General features: G+C 37.0%; 3 protein-coding genes across 6 annotated transcripts; 2 read left to right on the top strand and 1 right to left on the bottom strand.

Annotated features, from left to right (window-relative positions):
* Positions 1–136: 136 nt before the first annotated feature.
* Positions 137–1,935, top strand: LOC132796611 (bystin). The gene is made up of 5 exons (XM_060807849.1): positions 137–369; positions 434–551; positions 617–1,409; positions 1,470–1,589; positions 1,653–1,935. Exons 1-5 carry the CDS (start codon positions 241–243, stop codon positions 1,801–1,803), a joined length of 1,311 nt encoding a protein of 436 aa, XP_060663832.1. The 5' UTR covers positions 137–240; the 3' UTR covers positions 1,804–1,935.
* Positions 1,936–3,329: 1,394 nt separating this feature from the next.
* On the bottom strand, positions 3,330–12,331 carry LOC132796970 (peroxidasin). Of its 3 annotated transcripts, XM_060808356.1 has the most exons (7): positions 12,039–12,327; positions 11,171–11,568; positions 10,951–11,034; positions 8,854–9,300; positions 8,614–8,791; positions 8,414–8,550; positions 3,332–4,860 (listed from the first exon to the last, which is right to left on the bottom strand). In XM_060808356.1, exons 2-7 carry the CDS (start codon positions 11,184–11,186, stop codon positions 4,748–4,750), a joined length of 975 nt encoding a protein of 324 aa, XP_060664339.1. In that variant the 5' UTR covers positions 11,187–11,568; positions 12,039–12,327; the 3' UTR covers positions 3,332–4,747. The 3 variants fall into 3 exon arrangements, with proteins under 3 accessions (XP_060664340.1, XP_060664339.1, XP_060664338.1); XM_060808355.1 differs by having other exon boundaries at positions 11,171–12,327; XM_060808357.1 differs by lacking the exon at positions 10,951–11,034 and having other exon boundaries at positions 3,330–4,860; positions 11,171–12,331.
* Positions 12,332–12,935: 604 nt separating this feature from the next.
* LOC132796972 (very-long-chain 3-oxoacyl-CoA reductase) lies at positions 12,936–16,860 on the top strand. 2 transcript variants are annotated; one of them, XM_060808359.1, is made up of 6 exons: positions 12,936–13,622; positions 13,916–13,962; positions 15,455–15,530; positions 15,599–15,939; positions 16,178–16,320; positions 16,416–16,860. In XM_060808359.1, the coding sequence occupies exons 1-6, from the start codon at positions 13,460–13,462 to the stop codon at positions 16,441–16,443; spliced, it is 798 nt and encodes a 265-aa protein (XP_060664342.1). In that variant the 5' UTR covers positions 12,936–13,459; the 3' UTR covers positions 16,444–16,860. The 2 variants fall into 2 exon arrangements, with proteins under 2 accessions (XP_060664342.1, XP_060664341.1); XM_060808358.1 differs by having other exon boundaries at positions 12,937–13,622; positions 16,178–16,860.
* Positions 16,861–16,912: the final 52 nt, after the last annotated feature.

The following is a 16,912-nucleotide window of genomic DNA, read 5'->3' as shown; positions in this document are numbered from 1 at the left end:
AATATACCAATCTATCAAAAAATCATCTTTAATTTTTTAGCAATAACATCGATAACATTAATGCATACATGCGTACAACAGCTGTCAGAAATGTGGGTGACCATGCGTTTGAATGTAGCCACAGGGTGATCCACTCACGATAAACAACGATTACAACACGTGTTGTGCGAGCTCACTTTGTTTTTTTGTTATTGCAAGACAAGTTTTAAAAACCAAGCAGCACAAGAAAAATATATAAACATGGGCAAGCCAAAGAAAGCAAACGTGGCGACAATTAAAAATGTCAACTTGGAGAAACAAATCACAGAAGGCAAAGTGTCCAAAGCCAAAAATAAGGATAAGGTCAAGTTGCGTGCTGAAGAATCACCGGTAAGTGTTAAAATCGAAAAAAAGCAACGAAAACCAAAGTTTAACGGAAAAACTTCACTTGCAGAATCTAGACACAAAAAGCAGTCAAAAGATTCTGGCCGCAGCCAGGCAACAACAGCTGGAAATGGATGAGGAGAACTTTCCAAGTTTGGTTCCCAAACGCAGCGTCAACTTCAATTTGCGTAAGTAGAATCCAAACTGTAGACGTTTGAATATAAATCATAAATCTCTCCTCTCTCTCTATTAGACGATAACATTGAACAGGATGAGCCCGATGTGAGTGAAACGGACTTTATGGCCGATCTGGGCATGGATGACGATGATGTTGCCGCCTTCGAACGTTTCGCACAACCAGCCAAAGAAGGCAAACGCACCCTGCAGCTATCGCAGATGATAATGCAAAAGATCCAGGAGAAGGAGGCGGATATACACACAAAGATCTCGGACGAGGGTTCGCTAAAGATCGAAGAAATCGATCCCAAAGTCAAGGAGATGTACGAAGGTGTACGCGATGTCCTCAAACGCTATCGCAGCGGCAAAATTCCCAAGGCCTTCAAGATCATACCCAAGCTGCGTAATTGGGAGCAGATCCTGTTCATCACGGAGCCGCACAATTGGAGCGCTGCTGCCATGTTCCAGGGCACACGCATCTTCTGCTCGGTGCTGTCCCAGGCGATGGCACAGCGTTTCTACAATCTGGTGCTGTTGCCACGTGTGCGCGATGATCTTTGCGAGTACAAGAAGCTCAATATGCATCTGTATAATGCACTGAAGCGTGCTCTATTCAAGCCGGCGGCATTCATGAAGGGCATCATATTGCCACTGTTGGAGGGCGGCGATTGTACGTTGCGTGAGGCGATCATCTTTGGCAGCATTGTGGCCAGAAGCTCGATTCCGGTGCTGCATTCATCGGCTTGCCTGCTCAAGATCTGTGAGATGAGCTATTCGGGTGCCAATTCGATATTCATACGTTATTTCCTGGACAAACGTTATGCGTTGCCGTATCGTGTCATCGATGCAGCCGTGCATCATTTCATCAGGTGCGTAGTTTGATTCTTATCATCAAAAAATCCTTATTAAATACTTGAATACTTTTGCAGATTCGAGAACGACAGACGCGAGTTGCCAGTGTTGTGGCATCAAAGTCTTCTGACATTCGCACAGCGCTACAAGAACGACATCTCTTCCGAACAAAAGGAGGCTTTGCTGCAGCTCTTAAAGTGAGTGAAAAAAACAAGTCAATTTTCAATTCGAAATGTAACGAAACTTCTATGCACTTGCAGAAAGAAATCTCATCCCAAGATGACGCCAGATATTAGGCGAGAACTTCAAGCGGCATCTTGTCGCGATGAGGAAATGATGGAGACAGATAATGCCACGGCTGGTCAACCGATTAAAATGTTTACGGACGCCGATGTGTTCTACGAGGGCTAAGAGCTGTTGGCATATAACTTATAATCTAAACTAGCGCAGTATATTTAATTAATTTTTTGGAAATTAATCAAGAACATTGTTTTATGTTTATGTACATAATATACATAACTCCCTGAATGAATATATAAATATTTAATTTGTAACTAAGTGGTTTTTTAATTCTACCAAAAAGCGGTCAAGAAGACGCAATTCAAATTTACCGCACATTAACTTTTATGAAGACTATCGATAACTTATCGACTTTATTCCGAGCTTAATATCAGTTGCTCTGCAGTGGAATTATCGATAACTCGCAATATCGGAAGCGCCATGATTTCAGAAAAAAGTTTATTTGATCCTTTATTTGGTTCGATTTTGTATTTAGTTTTGTTTTGCTCAAAATTAAAACTACTTGAATCGATTTTAAATTTTCTTTCTTTTTTTTTTTAATAGAAAAAACAAATGTCTGTGAATGAATGTGAATAAGTGAGATGTGTATGCACGTGTGTGTGTGTGTGTGTGTGATGAATATGTGAATGTGTGTGTGTGTGTTTTGTTTTATACAATTTTTGCATTATTATAGAAATAACGGCATTGACATTTGACGGCCGTATACATAAATATGTTTTGTATTTATATTACGTTAGTTATTTAATATCAATTGTTTTGTTTTGTTTTGTTTCGTTTAGTTTTGTTGTTGTTGTAATAATTCTTAAATATTTGTGTAACCAAAATGCTTCTAAAAGTTTCGTCACTTTCTTTAGTCTCTAAGTATTGTTTCATTATCTCACTCCAACATTTGTTTGTATTTAAGGGCATACTCCACAATCAATAATCGATAATCGGTAATCAATAATCGATAATCATAATCAATAATCGATAATCAATAATCAATAATAATCATAATTATATATGTATGTATGTATGTATGTAATAATAATCACCACGAATTATAATCATGTTAATTATACAAATATAATAAATCGTGGGCGGTATTCGTGACACGCCCCCTCTTTGCCATCAATTTAATTAATAATTTACAATAACTACTATGGACCATTCAAAATTAGCCAAGTTTATAATAGTTTCTTAACAATTACATCATTTTTTGTTTGCTTTCCATTTGATTTTCACATCGTATATATAATTTACTTTTTTTTTTTTTGTTTTTTTTAGAGAGTTAATACCAAATATATGGGAGCTGAAGTTTTGAATAGGGAAATAGATCGATATTACATAGGAGATGATTAATGATGATCCAAGCGAACGGGAATAAAGCGTTAAAGTTCGAAAATTTAAATTCTATTTACTATGTGAATACCAAAAGAATATGTCGGATGCATTATGGATGTGACAGGGGGGGGGAGAGGGGACAAATCATTCAAGTATTTTTACCCATTGGTCCGTGTTTACTCTCTCTCTCTCTCTTTCTTTCTCTCTCTCTCTCTCTCTCTCTCTCTCTCTCTCTCTCTCTCTCTCTCTCTCTCTCTCTTTCTTTCTTTTTTCTCTCTCTCTCTCTCTCTCTCTCTCTCTCTCTATCTCTCTCCATCTCTCTCTCTCTCTCTCTCTCTCTCTCTCTCTCACTCTCTCTCTCTCTCTCTCTCTCTCTCTCTCTCTCTTCTCTCTCTCTCTCTCTCTGATCAAAGAGGGATACCAAAGAGATCCTACTACGATACGACGATGGTCAAAATGTTCATTGGTTCCGCAACCTAACTGATTTTTAACAACAATTTGTTCTCTAATTAAAAGATATGTATCCCATTTTGAATGGCATTATTTTCGTTATTTTCGACTTGTTGTTTTTAGGTTTTCAATATTTCTAGGGTTTGGATTTGCTCTACAGTCCGCCTATATGGTCTACATCAGTATTTGTTTGTTTGTTTGTTTTTTTTTTATGATATATGCGGTATAACTATAAGACATTGAATCTAACTAAAATCATCAAATGCTTAAATGGGAATTTCAAATTTGTTAAGAAGTAAAAAAAGCTTTCTTCGGCAAGCCGAAGTTTTAATACACTTGCAGACAAGAAACAAACATAATTTTTGGACCGATTGTTTCATTGTTGTATGGGAATAGGAATAAAAAGGAGAAAACCAAAATTTGAAATATATCAATTCAAGTCACAAAGGGTTTCAAATTTGAATTGAACATTTCCCGATTTCAAATAAAACTTCGGACAAGAAAAGAAACCTCTTTTATTATAGATTTCATATTTTATATGCTCTGCAAGGCTAGATAAAAGACATTTGCCAATGATCCCAACTGATATGCCATTTGATTTTTTGTTCTCAAGAAGCTACAACCATTAAAATGCAGAGGAAGTTTTGTTTTTGGTTTCGAATTTCGAATACGAAAATAGGCGATGGATGGAACTAGCATATATTATGGGTTATGGATAGGATGGGAACAGGGGAAGTGGGGATCGGGGGACTGTACTATAATAGCCAACAAAAACACGGCCTTTGAGTAGTACGCATCAGAGTTTAAATTGTATTCACATTCAATTTTTTTCGTTTTTTTTTCAATTGCAAAATCAATTCTTTAGGTATTTCCTTTTTTTGTTAGTTTTTTTTTATGGTATTTTTGCGTACGCCCTTATATACGACTTTGTTTTTTTGATTTCTATATATGTCTTTTTTAAATACATATTTTGTGTTCGTTATTCTTAATCTTACTTTTAGTATTTCATTTATGCTATGTATTTTTAAACAACCCATGATTAGAGTAAAAGTTGAAAATGCAATCCTGGACAAGATTTTTGTTCAATGTTTTTTTTTGTTGTTTTATGTTTTTTTTTGATTTTTGTTTTAGTTTTGTTTTTTTTTTTATGTTTTGGTTTTTGCATTTTCCCATCATACTTTTCCCCACATTTTCTGACTTTTGAAGTTTTTGCTCTGTTTTGAATATTTTTTGTTGATAGCCTTACCGTTTACCATCGATTCTGCTGCCATTCTGAATGTTGTCATCGCTGGAACGGTTTCACTATCGCAAATATTATAAAAAACACAACCATAGTTAAGGGACTCGACATGAATCGCGTTCCATTCGCATGTTGCATTGCAGCTGGTTCCTCACCTGAAAAATACGAAGACAAATCATTCATAGATTACGGATTACTGATTTTTTTTAAAAAGAAATAAGAATTCACATCACAACAAAAAACAAAACATTAGTTCATACTTCATCCTTACTTATCAGTAATCACAACAAAAAATAAATAATAATATAATATTTCATACTTATTCCTTACTTATTTTACAATTCAGATTTAAATAATAATATTTCATACTTGTTCCTTACTTATTCAGAAATCATAACATAAAATAAATAATAAAAGTTCGCATTTGTTCCTTATTATTATTCAGAAATTTTAACAAGAAATAAATAAATAAAATTCATACGTTACTTATTCAGAAATCATATCAAAAAATAAATAATAATATATCATACTTTTTCTGAACTTATTCAGAACTCATAACAAATAACAAAACAAGTAAGAAAGCTACAGTCGAGTGTACTCGACTGTGAGATACCCGCTACCCATTTTGAATAAAAGAAACATATTTTGCGGTATTTTCTCAAAATATACCGAATATACTGCAAAAATACTAAAAATATACCAAATGGTATATTTGGTATATCGACATAGTACCACATTCAAAATATACCATAGACGGCACAATATACCAGATTGTCAGCCAAAGCAACTAAGACCCCTAGTAAGTAGGCGTTTTTGCCCATACAAAAGTATTTCTTTAATAACTTCGACAATTTTTATCTGATCGGAACCAAATCATTCAGGAATCATAACTACTATAGTAAATATTGTATATACCAAAATTCGCAACTCTAGCTTCAAAATTACGCTTGTTATTCGATTTTTTTGATTTGCGGGGGCGGAAGTGGGCGTGGCAAAAATTTGAAACAAACTTGATCTGCGTGCAAACATAACAAATGCTGTCGAAAAAATTATAGCTCTATCTCTTATAGTCTCTGAGATCCAGTGTTTCATACGGACAGACGGACAGACACACAGACGGACAGACGGACATGGCTAGATCGTCTCGGCTGTTGACGCTGATCAAGAATATATATACTTTATAGGGTCGGAGATGCCTCCTTCTACCTGTTACATACATTTCCTGCCGGCACAAAGTTATAATACCCTTCTACCCTATGGGTAGCGGGTATAATAATAATACTTCATACTTTTTTCTTACTTATTTTATAACTGATAAATCAGTCTTTAGTTTACTTGGCAAATATTTTCCTTTTTAAGGCGATTTTTCAATTACCTAATAAAGTAATTTCTATAGCTATTGTCTAAATAAAATAAGTTTGCTCAATAAAGTTCTCTATAACGACATTGAGACATTACAAAATCAACCCTTAGTATTTAAACTGAAAAGTTAAAGCAAGCTTAAACAAGTAAGAAAGCTACAGTCGAGTGTACTCGACTGTGAGATACCCGCTACCCATTTTGAATAAAAGCAATATATTTTGCGGTATTATTCTCAAAATATACCAAATATACTGCAAAAATACTAAAAATATACCGAATGGTATATGTGGTATATCGATAAAGTACCGCATTCAAAATATACCATAGACGGCTCAATATACCAGATTGTCAGCCAAAGTAACTAAGACCCCTTGTAAGTAGGCGTTTTTGCCCATACAAAAGTATTTCTTTAATAACTTCGACAATTTTTATCTGATCGCAACCAAATTTTCAGGAATTATAACTACTATAGTTATTATTATATATACCAAAATTCGCAACTCTAGCTTTAAAATTACGCTTGTTATTCGATTTTTTTGATTTGCGGGGGCGGAAGTGGGCGTGGCAAAATTTGAAACAAACTTGATCTGCGTGCAAACATAACAAATGCTGTCGAAAAAAAATTATAGCTCTATCTCTTATAGTCTCTGAGATCCAGTGTTTCATACGGACAGACGGACAGACGGACATGGCTAGATCGTCTCGGCTATTGATGCTGATCAAGAATATATATACTTTATAGGGTCGGAGATGCCTCCTTCTACCTGTTACATACATTTCCTGCCGGCACAAAGTTATAATACCCTTCTACCCTATGGGTAGCGGGTATAAAAAACTTAGCTTCATAACTTACTACAAAAAGGGAAGGAAACTTTGGATTGAGCAATAAGCTTAAACAATCAAGTATTTTCATATACGAAAGCTACAATGGAGTGTGCTCGACTGTAAGATACCTATTTTGAATAAAACAGTGCGGTATAAATTTTAAAATATACCAAATTAATATACAAAAATACTAAAATTGTACCAACTGCTATATATGGTATATTACTCAATTTAAAATATACCACAGAGTGCATTCTTACTTCAGAGATCAACCATTAGTTTACTTAAAACCTAAAGCAAACTTTGAAAACTAAACTCTAAAGAATCTTGATTGAGCATAAGCTTAAACAATAAAGTATTTTCATATAGTTCATTCATTCAAAGGCTAAAAATCGACATAAATAAACGAAGCCTCTCAAATAACATTAAATTGTAATTTGACAAGAGGAAGAAGCCACACACAATGACTGCCGTATTATTAAATGCGGAAAGATGTTGCTGTCCACAAATAGTTTAGTTCGAACGCACCTAAAAGTATGCTTTAATTTTGAGTTATAGCTGAAACCCAGCAACTGTTCTACGAAATCAGCGTGCGCCTAAAAGTATGCTTTAATAAATTGCGTTGAAAGGAAAAGTTGAGTTGGGACTACAATGAAATCGACTTGCACTTTCACAACCTCTTCACAGGCTTCTGCCTCGCATTTTGGGTTCATTCTTTTCCCTTTCCTTAAACTAACAAGTAAGAAAGATACAGTCGAGTGTAGTCGACTGTGAGATACCCGCTACCCAATTTGATTAAAGCCAATATATTTTGCGGTATTATTATTTAAATATACCAAATATACTGCAAATATACTAAAAATATACCAAATGGTATATGTGGTATATCGATATAGTACACTATTCAAAATATACCATAGACGGCACAATATACGAGATTGTCAGCCAAAACAACTAAGAGCCCTAGTAAGTAGGCGTTTTTGCCCATACAAAAGTATTTCTTTAATAACTTCGACAATTTTTATCTGATCGCAACCAAATTCAATCAGGAATCATAACTACTATAGTTATTATTATATATACCAAAATTTGCAACTCTAGCTTTAAAATTACGCTTGTTATTTGATTTGCGGGGGCGGAAGTGGGCGTGGCAAAAATTTGAAACAAACTTGATCTGCGTGCAAACATAACAAATGCTGTCGAAAAAAAATTATAGCTCTATCTCTTATAGTCTTTGAGATCTAGGTGTTCATACGGACGGACGGACAGACACACAGACGGACAGACGGATATGACTAGATCGTCTCGGCTGTTGACGCTGATCAAGAATATACATGCTTTATAGGGTCGGAGATGCCTCCTTCTACCTGTTACATACATTTCCTGCCGGCACAAATTTATAATACCCTTCTACCCTATGGGTAGCGGGTATAAAAAGTGAAGCAAACAGTGGGATGTTCGATGTTCCTTCTAGGTGCATAAAATGGCTTCCCTCTGTCTCGGTTTTTCGTTTTGACTCACCATTTAGCACATGCACTACAACAGTTTCCGTTATCTCGTTGCCCAGCATGCAGGTGTAGTTGCCAGTGTCCTGGCGATTCGCATTGGCAATGTAGAGACGACTCAAGGCTCTCCCTGGCAGCATGTCCGTTTTGACACTGCAAAGAAGGAGGGAGAGAATGAGCAAGGATGGAAGTTATGAAGGAGGAAATTAATCTTACCTAATGCCACCGCGACTGGTGTCGTAGTTGAGCAAGCGTACGCCATGGCGCCAGGTGATGTAGGACGATGGATGTGGTATCTTTGAGATGACGCACTGCAGCTCAATGGTGCTACCAGCCTTGTAGTATTTCTCCGGTGTGGCCGATCCTCGCTCATCGAGAATTTCCACATGAGGAACTGAGTAAGTAAAGCTAAGATTAATACACTATACGACTTTGCAAATGATCTTTGACACTTACCAATTATAGTTAGGTATACTAAGAGTACCAACGGTGGATGCGACGACACTTGACACTCGTAGGGACCCTCGTCACGTTCATTGGCAAATTGTATCAATAGCTTCCAATCGTTGGGCTCCTCAAACTCCAGCGAATAGCGCGAATCCCCGCTATATGTGTGCTGGCCAAATGTGATCAGGGCGAGATCGTCGCCCTTGCGTCGCATCCACGACACCGTCTTGCCCTGCAGATCGTTGACCCGACAATGCAGATACACATTCGATGAGAGCTGTGTGCTTATGTTGATTGTCGTATACGGATCGGCAAAGAACGGAAATGGCTCGTGCGTTGTCGTCTCGGTGACCTCCAGTTCCTCATCCTCGGGCGTGTCTGTGAACGGCGACGAGAACTCCTGCCAGAAGTTTTTCGGAAACGTGTCAAACGGATCGCCAGCTCGGGGACGTTTTACTGCAACCAACAGCAATTTGTGAGATCTCAGTATTTTTGTATAGTAGACAACATAATTCATTTCAATTTGAACTGTCTTGAAAATTGTGATGATTAATAAAGCATTCAAATCATTTTTACAGATTGCAATTAAGTTTAGACAAATATCGGAATATTTTCTTAGAACTTTTAACTTGATGTTTTTCATTTCCATTATTATATGAAAACTATAGTTTTTGAATAGATAAATTTGAATATCAAGAGGTAACTAATGCACTTCTGTACTAACAGATTCTTAAAACTTTATATCCTCTAAGGAATCCGAAATTTTCCCTTTTTAAAACAACATAGTTCTACTCACTTTGCTTAATTTTGATAGATCACATTTATAAGAATCTAACATAACTAAATTAGTAGATATTCATATTCAATGTTAAATCGGAATATTATCTTTATAACATAAGGTTTTTCATCTCCAAAATGCTTTTTAATATTTGTAAAGATATAAATATAATTTTAATTTCTCAACTGTCTTTTTATAACTACAATACGTTCAGTTTACCTTAGATATCTTTGAATATTTACAGGTAAGGAATGCAATTCTTGATTCTTAATTCTATGGATATTTTCCCTACTTAATACAATACAATTCCATTAACTTTCCTTAATATTAGTTCTTAGGTAGAACCGGGTGCTCCTAAGAAGAGCGGAGCTTAGAAAAGTGGAGGTTCTTAGCTGTACCGGTATAAGTTGGCTTCGATTCAGAAGTCGCATAAGGTGAATTCATTTTTGGCAAAAGTCAGCAAAATCCTGGATCGTTGTTGCACGACGAATCGAGGAATCTACAGAGAAGATGCTCAAGTGTTTCCTTAATTCCAAACTCGTTACATTTCCTGCACTGATCACTATTCGTGATGTTCAGGATCCCGAAGATCCCGAAGATCATTTAGACACTGCAATTCAATCCCGGAGTCGGGATAATGTTGGACATACAAAGAGGAAAAGCTGCAATCTTTCCTTAGTTTCGGAAATGATCATTCACTATTTGTGATGCTGAACATGCTTTACAGCATGGACATCTGCTAGTAACCAGTTAAAAAGCCAAGAATTAACCTGCAGTCTTTTCTTGAAAGTGGGTTATTTCGGTTAAGTTAATGTTTATTGAAGCACACATTAGCCTTGCAGTTTGACTTGAGTTGGTCGAGCGCCAGGTCACGTCCCATCGAAGCTTACAGCGTATCTTAATTACTCTGTCAAGAGATCTCAGGGATATTCCTCAATATTGGTACATACATCAAATTTAAATGATACTCAGGTCGAATATATTAATACAAAGTTGACTATCTTAACTAATCTAGTACATATTTAGATTTAGAGCTCTATCATTTTTGGGAATACAGTTCTTTTAATTGAACTTCAACTTTCAATTGCAAACTTGAAGCAGAGTCTAAGTTATTTAAGAACTTACTTAAATCAATATTCATTTCCTGATAATCATTACTTCTATTCCTTTAAGGACTTTCCATAGTTAGTTCTTTCCTCGGAAATATTACAACACTTGCTTAAACATATGCTACACTCAAGAAACTATTCTTCATTCTATGAGCATTAAACATAAATCAACTTTCACTAAAAAAATGACATTTCAAATAGAGAGAGAGAGCAACTCACATGTCGTCGAGGTGGATCCGGAGCCTATGTGATGTAGCGATGAATATATAATTGCAAATATCCAAAATAATCTAGATTTCATCACTGCAAAATCAATTGAAACGTCAATCAAAGGTGTCAAGAGTTCGTCATCACTTGGCGATTAGTGCAAGAAATGCAGGGGGAAATGGAAAATGGAGGAGGAAAAGCTGAAAGCGGAATGCGGAAAGGGAAAACTCACCGCAGCATATGCACATATAATGAAAGTGCTTGGAATGCAAATAGTTGTTGTTGTTGATGTTGTTGCTCTTCTTCGTTTTGCTTCTTTTAGTTCAACTTGTTCTTGTCCTTGTTATGCTTTTGTCCTTAGGCTGCTCCTTGTTATGGTTTCTTTATCTAATCGACAACTTTGCATCACTTTCGAATCGCTTTCAACATATTGCAACTTGCGTTTATTTGAGTTTGTCTTTGAGATTCAGATTCTGATTGAGTTTGAGTTTGAGTTTGAGATTCGAGATGCGTGCGAGATTTTTTGTGGCGATGCATTGAGTTTTTTTTTTTGTGTTGGCTGTTTTTTATTTGTGCTTGAGCTTGAGTTGTATTCAGAGTGTTTGCTCTCATCGATTGCTGGCCATTTCACTGAAATCGTTCACATTTTATTAGCAACACTTTTATTATTTGTATTTTCTTTTATTATATTTGTGTGTGTGTGTGAGAGAGTGTTTTTATTTGTTGGTCTTCCACTTTGCGACTATGTTACTTGGCTGCTGCTGCTGCTGATGCTGCTTAGATGACCAATAATTGGAATGTAGGTCAGGATGCGATGTGCGCATGCCACACGCTCAGCTGCCTAACACAATTCAGATTGCAAAAGGATGTCGAGAATGTGTTCTTAGTCTTTTTTTTCTTTCGTTTCGTTTCGTTTGCCAATATTGCACAATGGTGGACACTTTTATTTATTTACATACATATGTATTTTTCATGTTAAATGTTTGCAAAAACGAAACATTTGTTACCCCCTTTTATTTTTGGTGGATGGATGCTTGCATATTTTATTATGTGTTAACCCAGAAATTGGCTCGCAATGGCAGCGCACAACAATTGCTCACTTTTAACGTGTTAGCTGCTGCTGCTGCTGCTGATGCTTGTGCTCTTGACAATGTTCTTGATGATGATGATGTTGATGTCGATGTGACCATGTTGCATTTGCCGGCGCCACGTTTAAGCGTTGGTTGTTGGTTCGCACGCACTTGACACAAGACTGCCGCCACAGATAGCAGCAGCAGCAGCAGCAGATACTCCATATTGCTCTCGCGCAGCAGCAGCAATCATTATTCTAGGGTTGTGCACAGCGCACAGAGTTGCCAATTAAAATGGCTTGCTTTGCTTTTATTCAAAAGTACGTTAAATTTAATCGTCAGCCTAAACGTATGCAATACTTTATGCACGAGCTGGCGCCATCTAGTGTGCATGTGCGCCACGCTATTTAAAGATTATCCTCAAAGCACATTTCAATGTGCCGTTAAATGCGCATATTTGTTGAGAGTTAAATTATATTTGTATTAATATTTCGTATTTGAATTTTTATTTATTTTCCTAGACTAGCTAAAATTTGATAGTATTCTAATGTTATCGTCATCGAATTGCCTGCTGCAGCTGCTGCTTGCTATATTTACGTCTCCTGCGCATGTGCAGTTTTTTTTTTCGGGGTGAGAGTAAAAGAGAGCGCGTTACTGCGAGTCTCTATGCATGTGTGTGTGCGTCTGTGTGTGTGCCCCCTTATCGTTTTGTTGGTGGTGCGATATGGGATTCGTATGGAAAGCATGTGCGACGAGAGCGCGCTGCCGAGGCGTGTTCGCACACACACACACTTGCAAATTACATAAGTGGCGCGAAGCTAGACGGGCACACAGACACACACTAACACACACACACACAAAGTACACATGCAGGCATACAAATAAATATGTGCTCAGTCGGCATTTCATTTTTCGTGCCGTCGTTGACATTTCATGTTGTAAATTCAATTAAATTTCCAAAGAAATTTTCCAAAAAAAAAAACTCTTCTCTTCTCTTGTGCATGCAGAACACAACGATTTTTGTTTGATTCGGTCAACACACACACACACACGCATTCGATAATCGTATCTGTCTTGCATATTAAACGCAACGCGCACTATTAGCAATAAACAAAAAGGAAAAGAAAAAATATACAAAATATATTCAATTCTGCCGGTCAATTCAACGGGGCAGAGCAGAGCTGAGCAGAGAGTCCAAAAGCAAAACACAAACCTCAGTACAAAAGCAAAAACAAATCGACGCCGACAGCGACTGAGGCAGCGACAGCAAACAGCGACAGCGACTGAGGCAGAAGCTACAACGACAGTTCAATTGAATATTTTTCAGGCAGCCAACGGAGCCCGAGACCGCCGCAGTTGTCAACGCAAAGCACAACGCTAATAAATACCGAAATTGCTGTTTTGTTTTAATTACTACTAAGCTAGTGTAAAACACACACACACATAAAGAAATGGATGAGAATTCGCATTTATTGAAAATATTGAGCGGCATTGCCATCAGCATTGTCGGCTTTCAGATATGCCGCAAAGTCCTGCCATGGATCTATTCGAATATTTTGGGGCCACAGTTGGTTGGCTCCTCGGTGAATCTGGCCAAAATGGGCGACTGGGCAGGTGAGTAAGAAAAACAAGAACAACAACTTCAAAAGAGTCGCCGCCATTTTGAACTTTGTGCGCTGATAAAAATCATGCGTTGAGTCTCCTGATCAGTGTTGGCGGCAGCCAAAACTAGCGTGAAACTAGCTAAAGCGGCAGCGCTGCTTCTGATAAGGGGCTTTCCACCTTACACACACATTACTCACACTTATGACACCAAAAATTTATATAGTTGCTAACCTATTGATTACCCCATGTACTATAATATTTTTTTTTCATATATCTTTTTTTTCCGTTTTTTTTTTTTGTAGTTATCACCGGATCGACGGACGGCATTGGCAAAGCTTATGCTCGGGAGGTAAGATGCCCTTAGAGTGTGATGACTTGGTCAGAAAACATCTCAACAACAACAACAGCAAAAAACAATATCTACGACGAAAAATTGCAATTAACAAACAAATTGACATTATGGCATTTGCGTTAAGCTTTAAGCATGACTTGAACATTGGATTCCATTAGCCTCTTAAATAGCTGCCTTTCTACACACTAATGCTAGTTAATGCATCTTTTCTCAATTGCACTTTTGCGCTAAAGTGCTAATTACCCATATCCGAAAGTAGCACCCAAAAAAACATACACTGAACTGATCTGATCCGATCTGAACTCATGATCTATGTACACACACAGCAAAAAAACCCTAGAACTGTTGATCTGGCAAACAAACTGCAGTTCAGAGTATAAACAACACTTACGAAAACCGTATCGCATTTGCCCCATTCTTGTTTACCTTAATCAGCACTTTGCACAAACGTTGTCGCTTACTACGCTTCTCCAATCCCAAAACTCGGAGAGAGACCCCAATTGAACCCGACCGATGTGCTAGCTAGCTAGCTAGCTAGCTGAAAAGTAATGTTTTCCGAATGACATCCAAGGGTCATATTTGCATGGACTTTCTTTGAACACGACGCGCTTGTATAATGCTAATTAGTATTGACTGTGCTTTAAGTACTCTTTTTTAATCAGCTAGCTAAATTATTTTTACTCAAGTCGTAGAAATACACTTTAAACTTAGGGCAATTGAATTGTTAATCAATAGTTGACGATCCTATATTATGCAAAATACTATATTCAACAAGCTAGTTTTTGTTTAGATTTCGTTGTTTTAGAAATAGATTAGATAGAATATATAAGATTCGACTAACCGATTTTACTCTTTCACATATAGGAAATATATTTCCTTATGTTTTAGGAAACGATTTCGACTGATCGAATTTAATTTTTCACTTTTTTTTGCTTTATTTTAGAGAAAGATTTCCCACATATTTAGAGAAGATATAAAATTTGACTAACCGACTCTTTCACCTCTTTTGTTTTATGAAAAGATTTGCTGCATATATAGAGAAGATATATGATTTGACTAACCAATTTTACTCATTCAATTTTTTTAAGTTTTAGAAGACCTAACTTAATTTAAATTCTTTACCTTTTTCTTATGTTTTAGGAAACGATTTCCTGCATATATAGATTCGACTGAACGAATTTAATTTTTCACTTTTATAGAGTAAGATATAAAATTTGACTAACCGACTTTTTCACCTTTTTTTGTTTTAAAAAAAGATTTGCTGCACATATAGTTAATATTCGATTTGACTTACCGATCTAATTTTTGCTGATTCGTCTGTAGTAATTTAAGTATTATCCGTTGAAGTTGAGAATGCAATTATAGCTTCGATCTTGTTGACTGTTTTATGACTTAGATGAGCCAAGAGTATTCGATTAAGTTTGCAATTTCATTAAATATTAAACTTTTCCATACATTAAATTGTTTTCCCACAAAATATCCATTGCAGTTGGCACGCAAAGGACTGAAGCTGGTGTTGATCTCACGATCGTTGGACAAATTGAAGACGGTGGCAAAGGAAATCGGTAAGTTAGCTGGCAAAATGCTTTAAGCCCGGCTTAAAACACATTAATTTCATGTGGCATACTTCCAGGCGATGAGTTCGGCGTCGAGGTGCGTGTAATTGATGTGGACTTCACAGCTGGTTTTGAGATCTACGATCGCATACGTCAGGAAACAGCTGGACTTGATGTTGGCGTGTTGGTCAACAATGTGGGCATCAGCTATAGTCATCCCGACTATTTCCTCGATTGCTACAATACGAATCCAAAGTTTTTGCGTGACATTGTGTCGGCCAACATTCATTCCGTTACCCATATGACGGCGATCTTTTTGCCTGGCATGGTCGTGAAGCGCAAAGGTGTCGTCATCAATCTGTCCTCCACTGCGGGTGTCATTCCCAATCCACTGCTGAGCGTCTACAGTTCCACAAAGGTAGCTACAAATAGATTTTAAAGTCTGACTTAGTGACTGACTTGACTTGATCAATTCTAGCCCAATTTGAACGGGCAATAAGAAGGGACTTTTTCATTACAAAAGCTAACAGCTACGTCACTTCATTACCAAGTAATGAAGTAGTGATGTAACTGTTAGCTTTATTACCAAGTAGTGATGTAGCTCTAAGCTTTTGTTTGACACACTAAGGATACTAATTCAATCTCCTTTGCTTTAGGCATTTGTGAACAAGTTCAGCGATGATCTGCAGACGGAGTACAAGGCGCATGGCATTCTGGTGCAGAGCGTGCAACCCGGTTTCGTGGCCACCAACATGTCCAAGATACGCAAGCCGAGTGTTTTTGCGCCCTCGCCCCAAACGTATGTAAAATCAGCACTCTCGACACTCGGCTTTGCCAACCAAACAGCTGGATATCTGCCACATGCTCTGCTTCAACTAGTCATCCATCTTACAGAGGCTCTGCTGGGCGAACAGTTTGCTAGAAATGTGGTCTTGAAAAACATTTTGGGCACTCGCAAGCGTGCGCTGCGGCGTCAAGAAAAACAGCAATAGAACAAATTTTAGATACGAGGGACATACAGAGAGAGCGAGTGATGTTTATAATGTGTCTCCATTTCATTGCCAGTTCCACTTGTAGTCTAATTTGGTGTCTTTGGGACGGGTAATTTGGTAATGATTTGGCACAACAAAAAGAAAACACAATTGACAAAAAAAAATTAAAAAAAACCTGACTCGAAGCGCGTGATGCGCATTAACAAAAGAATTAAACAGAACAAAACCAAAACCAATACCAATGATAATGTTTTTTTTGCTTACATTTTACACTTTTTCAAATTCACCAAGTATTGTTTAGCTTCGCGACACTTACAACAATAATAAATTAACAATTTTTCAACTTATTGGCGGTTTTTTTGTTCACTGAACGTTTATTATCGTTATCGGGCAATACGG

The sequence above is a fragment of the Drosophila nasuta genome, chromosome X, assembly GCF_023558535.2.
Source record: "Drosophila nasuta strain 15112-1781.00 chromosome X, ASM2355853v1, whole genome shotgun sequence".
Lineage (NCBI taxonomy): Eukaryota > Metazoa > Arthropoda > Insecta > Diptera > Drosophilidae > Drosophila > Drosophila nasuta.
The sequence above is the reverse complement of the archived record's forward strand: the minus strand, read 5'-3'. Positions and strand labels throughout refer to the sequence as shown.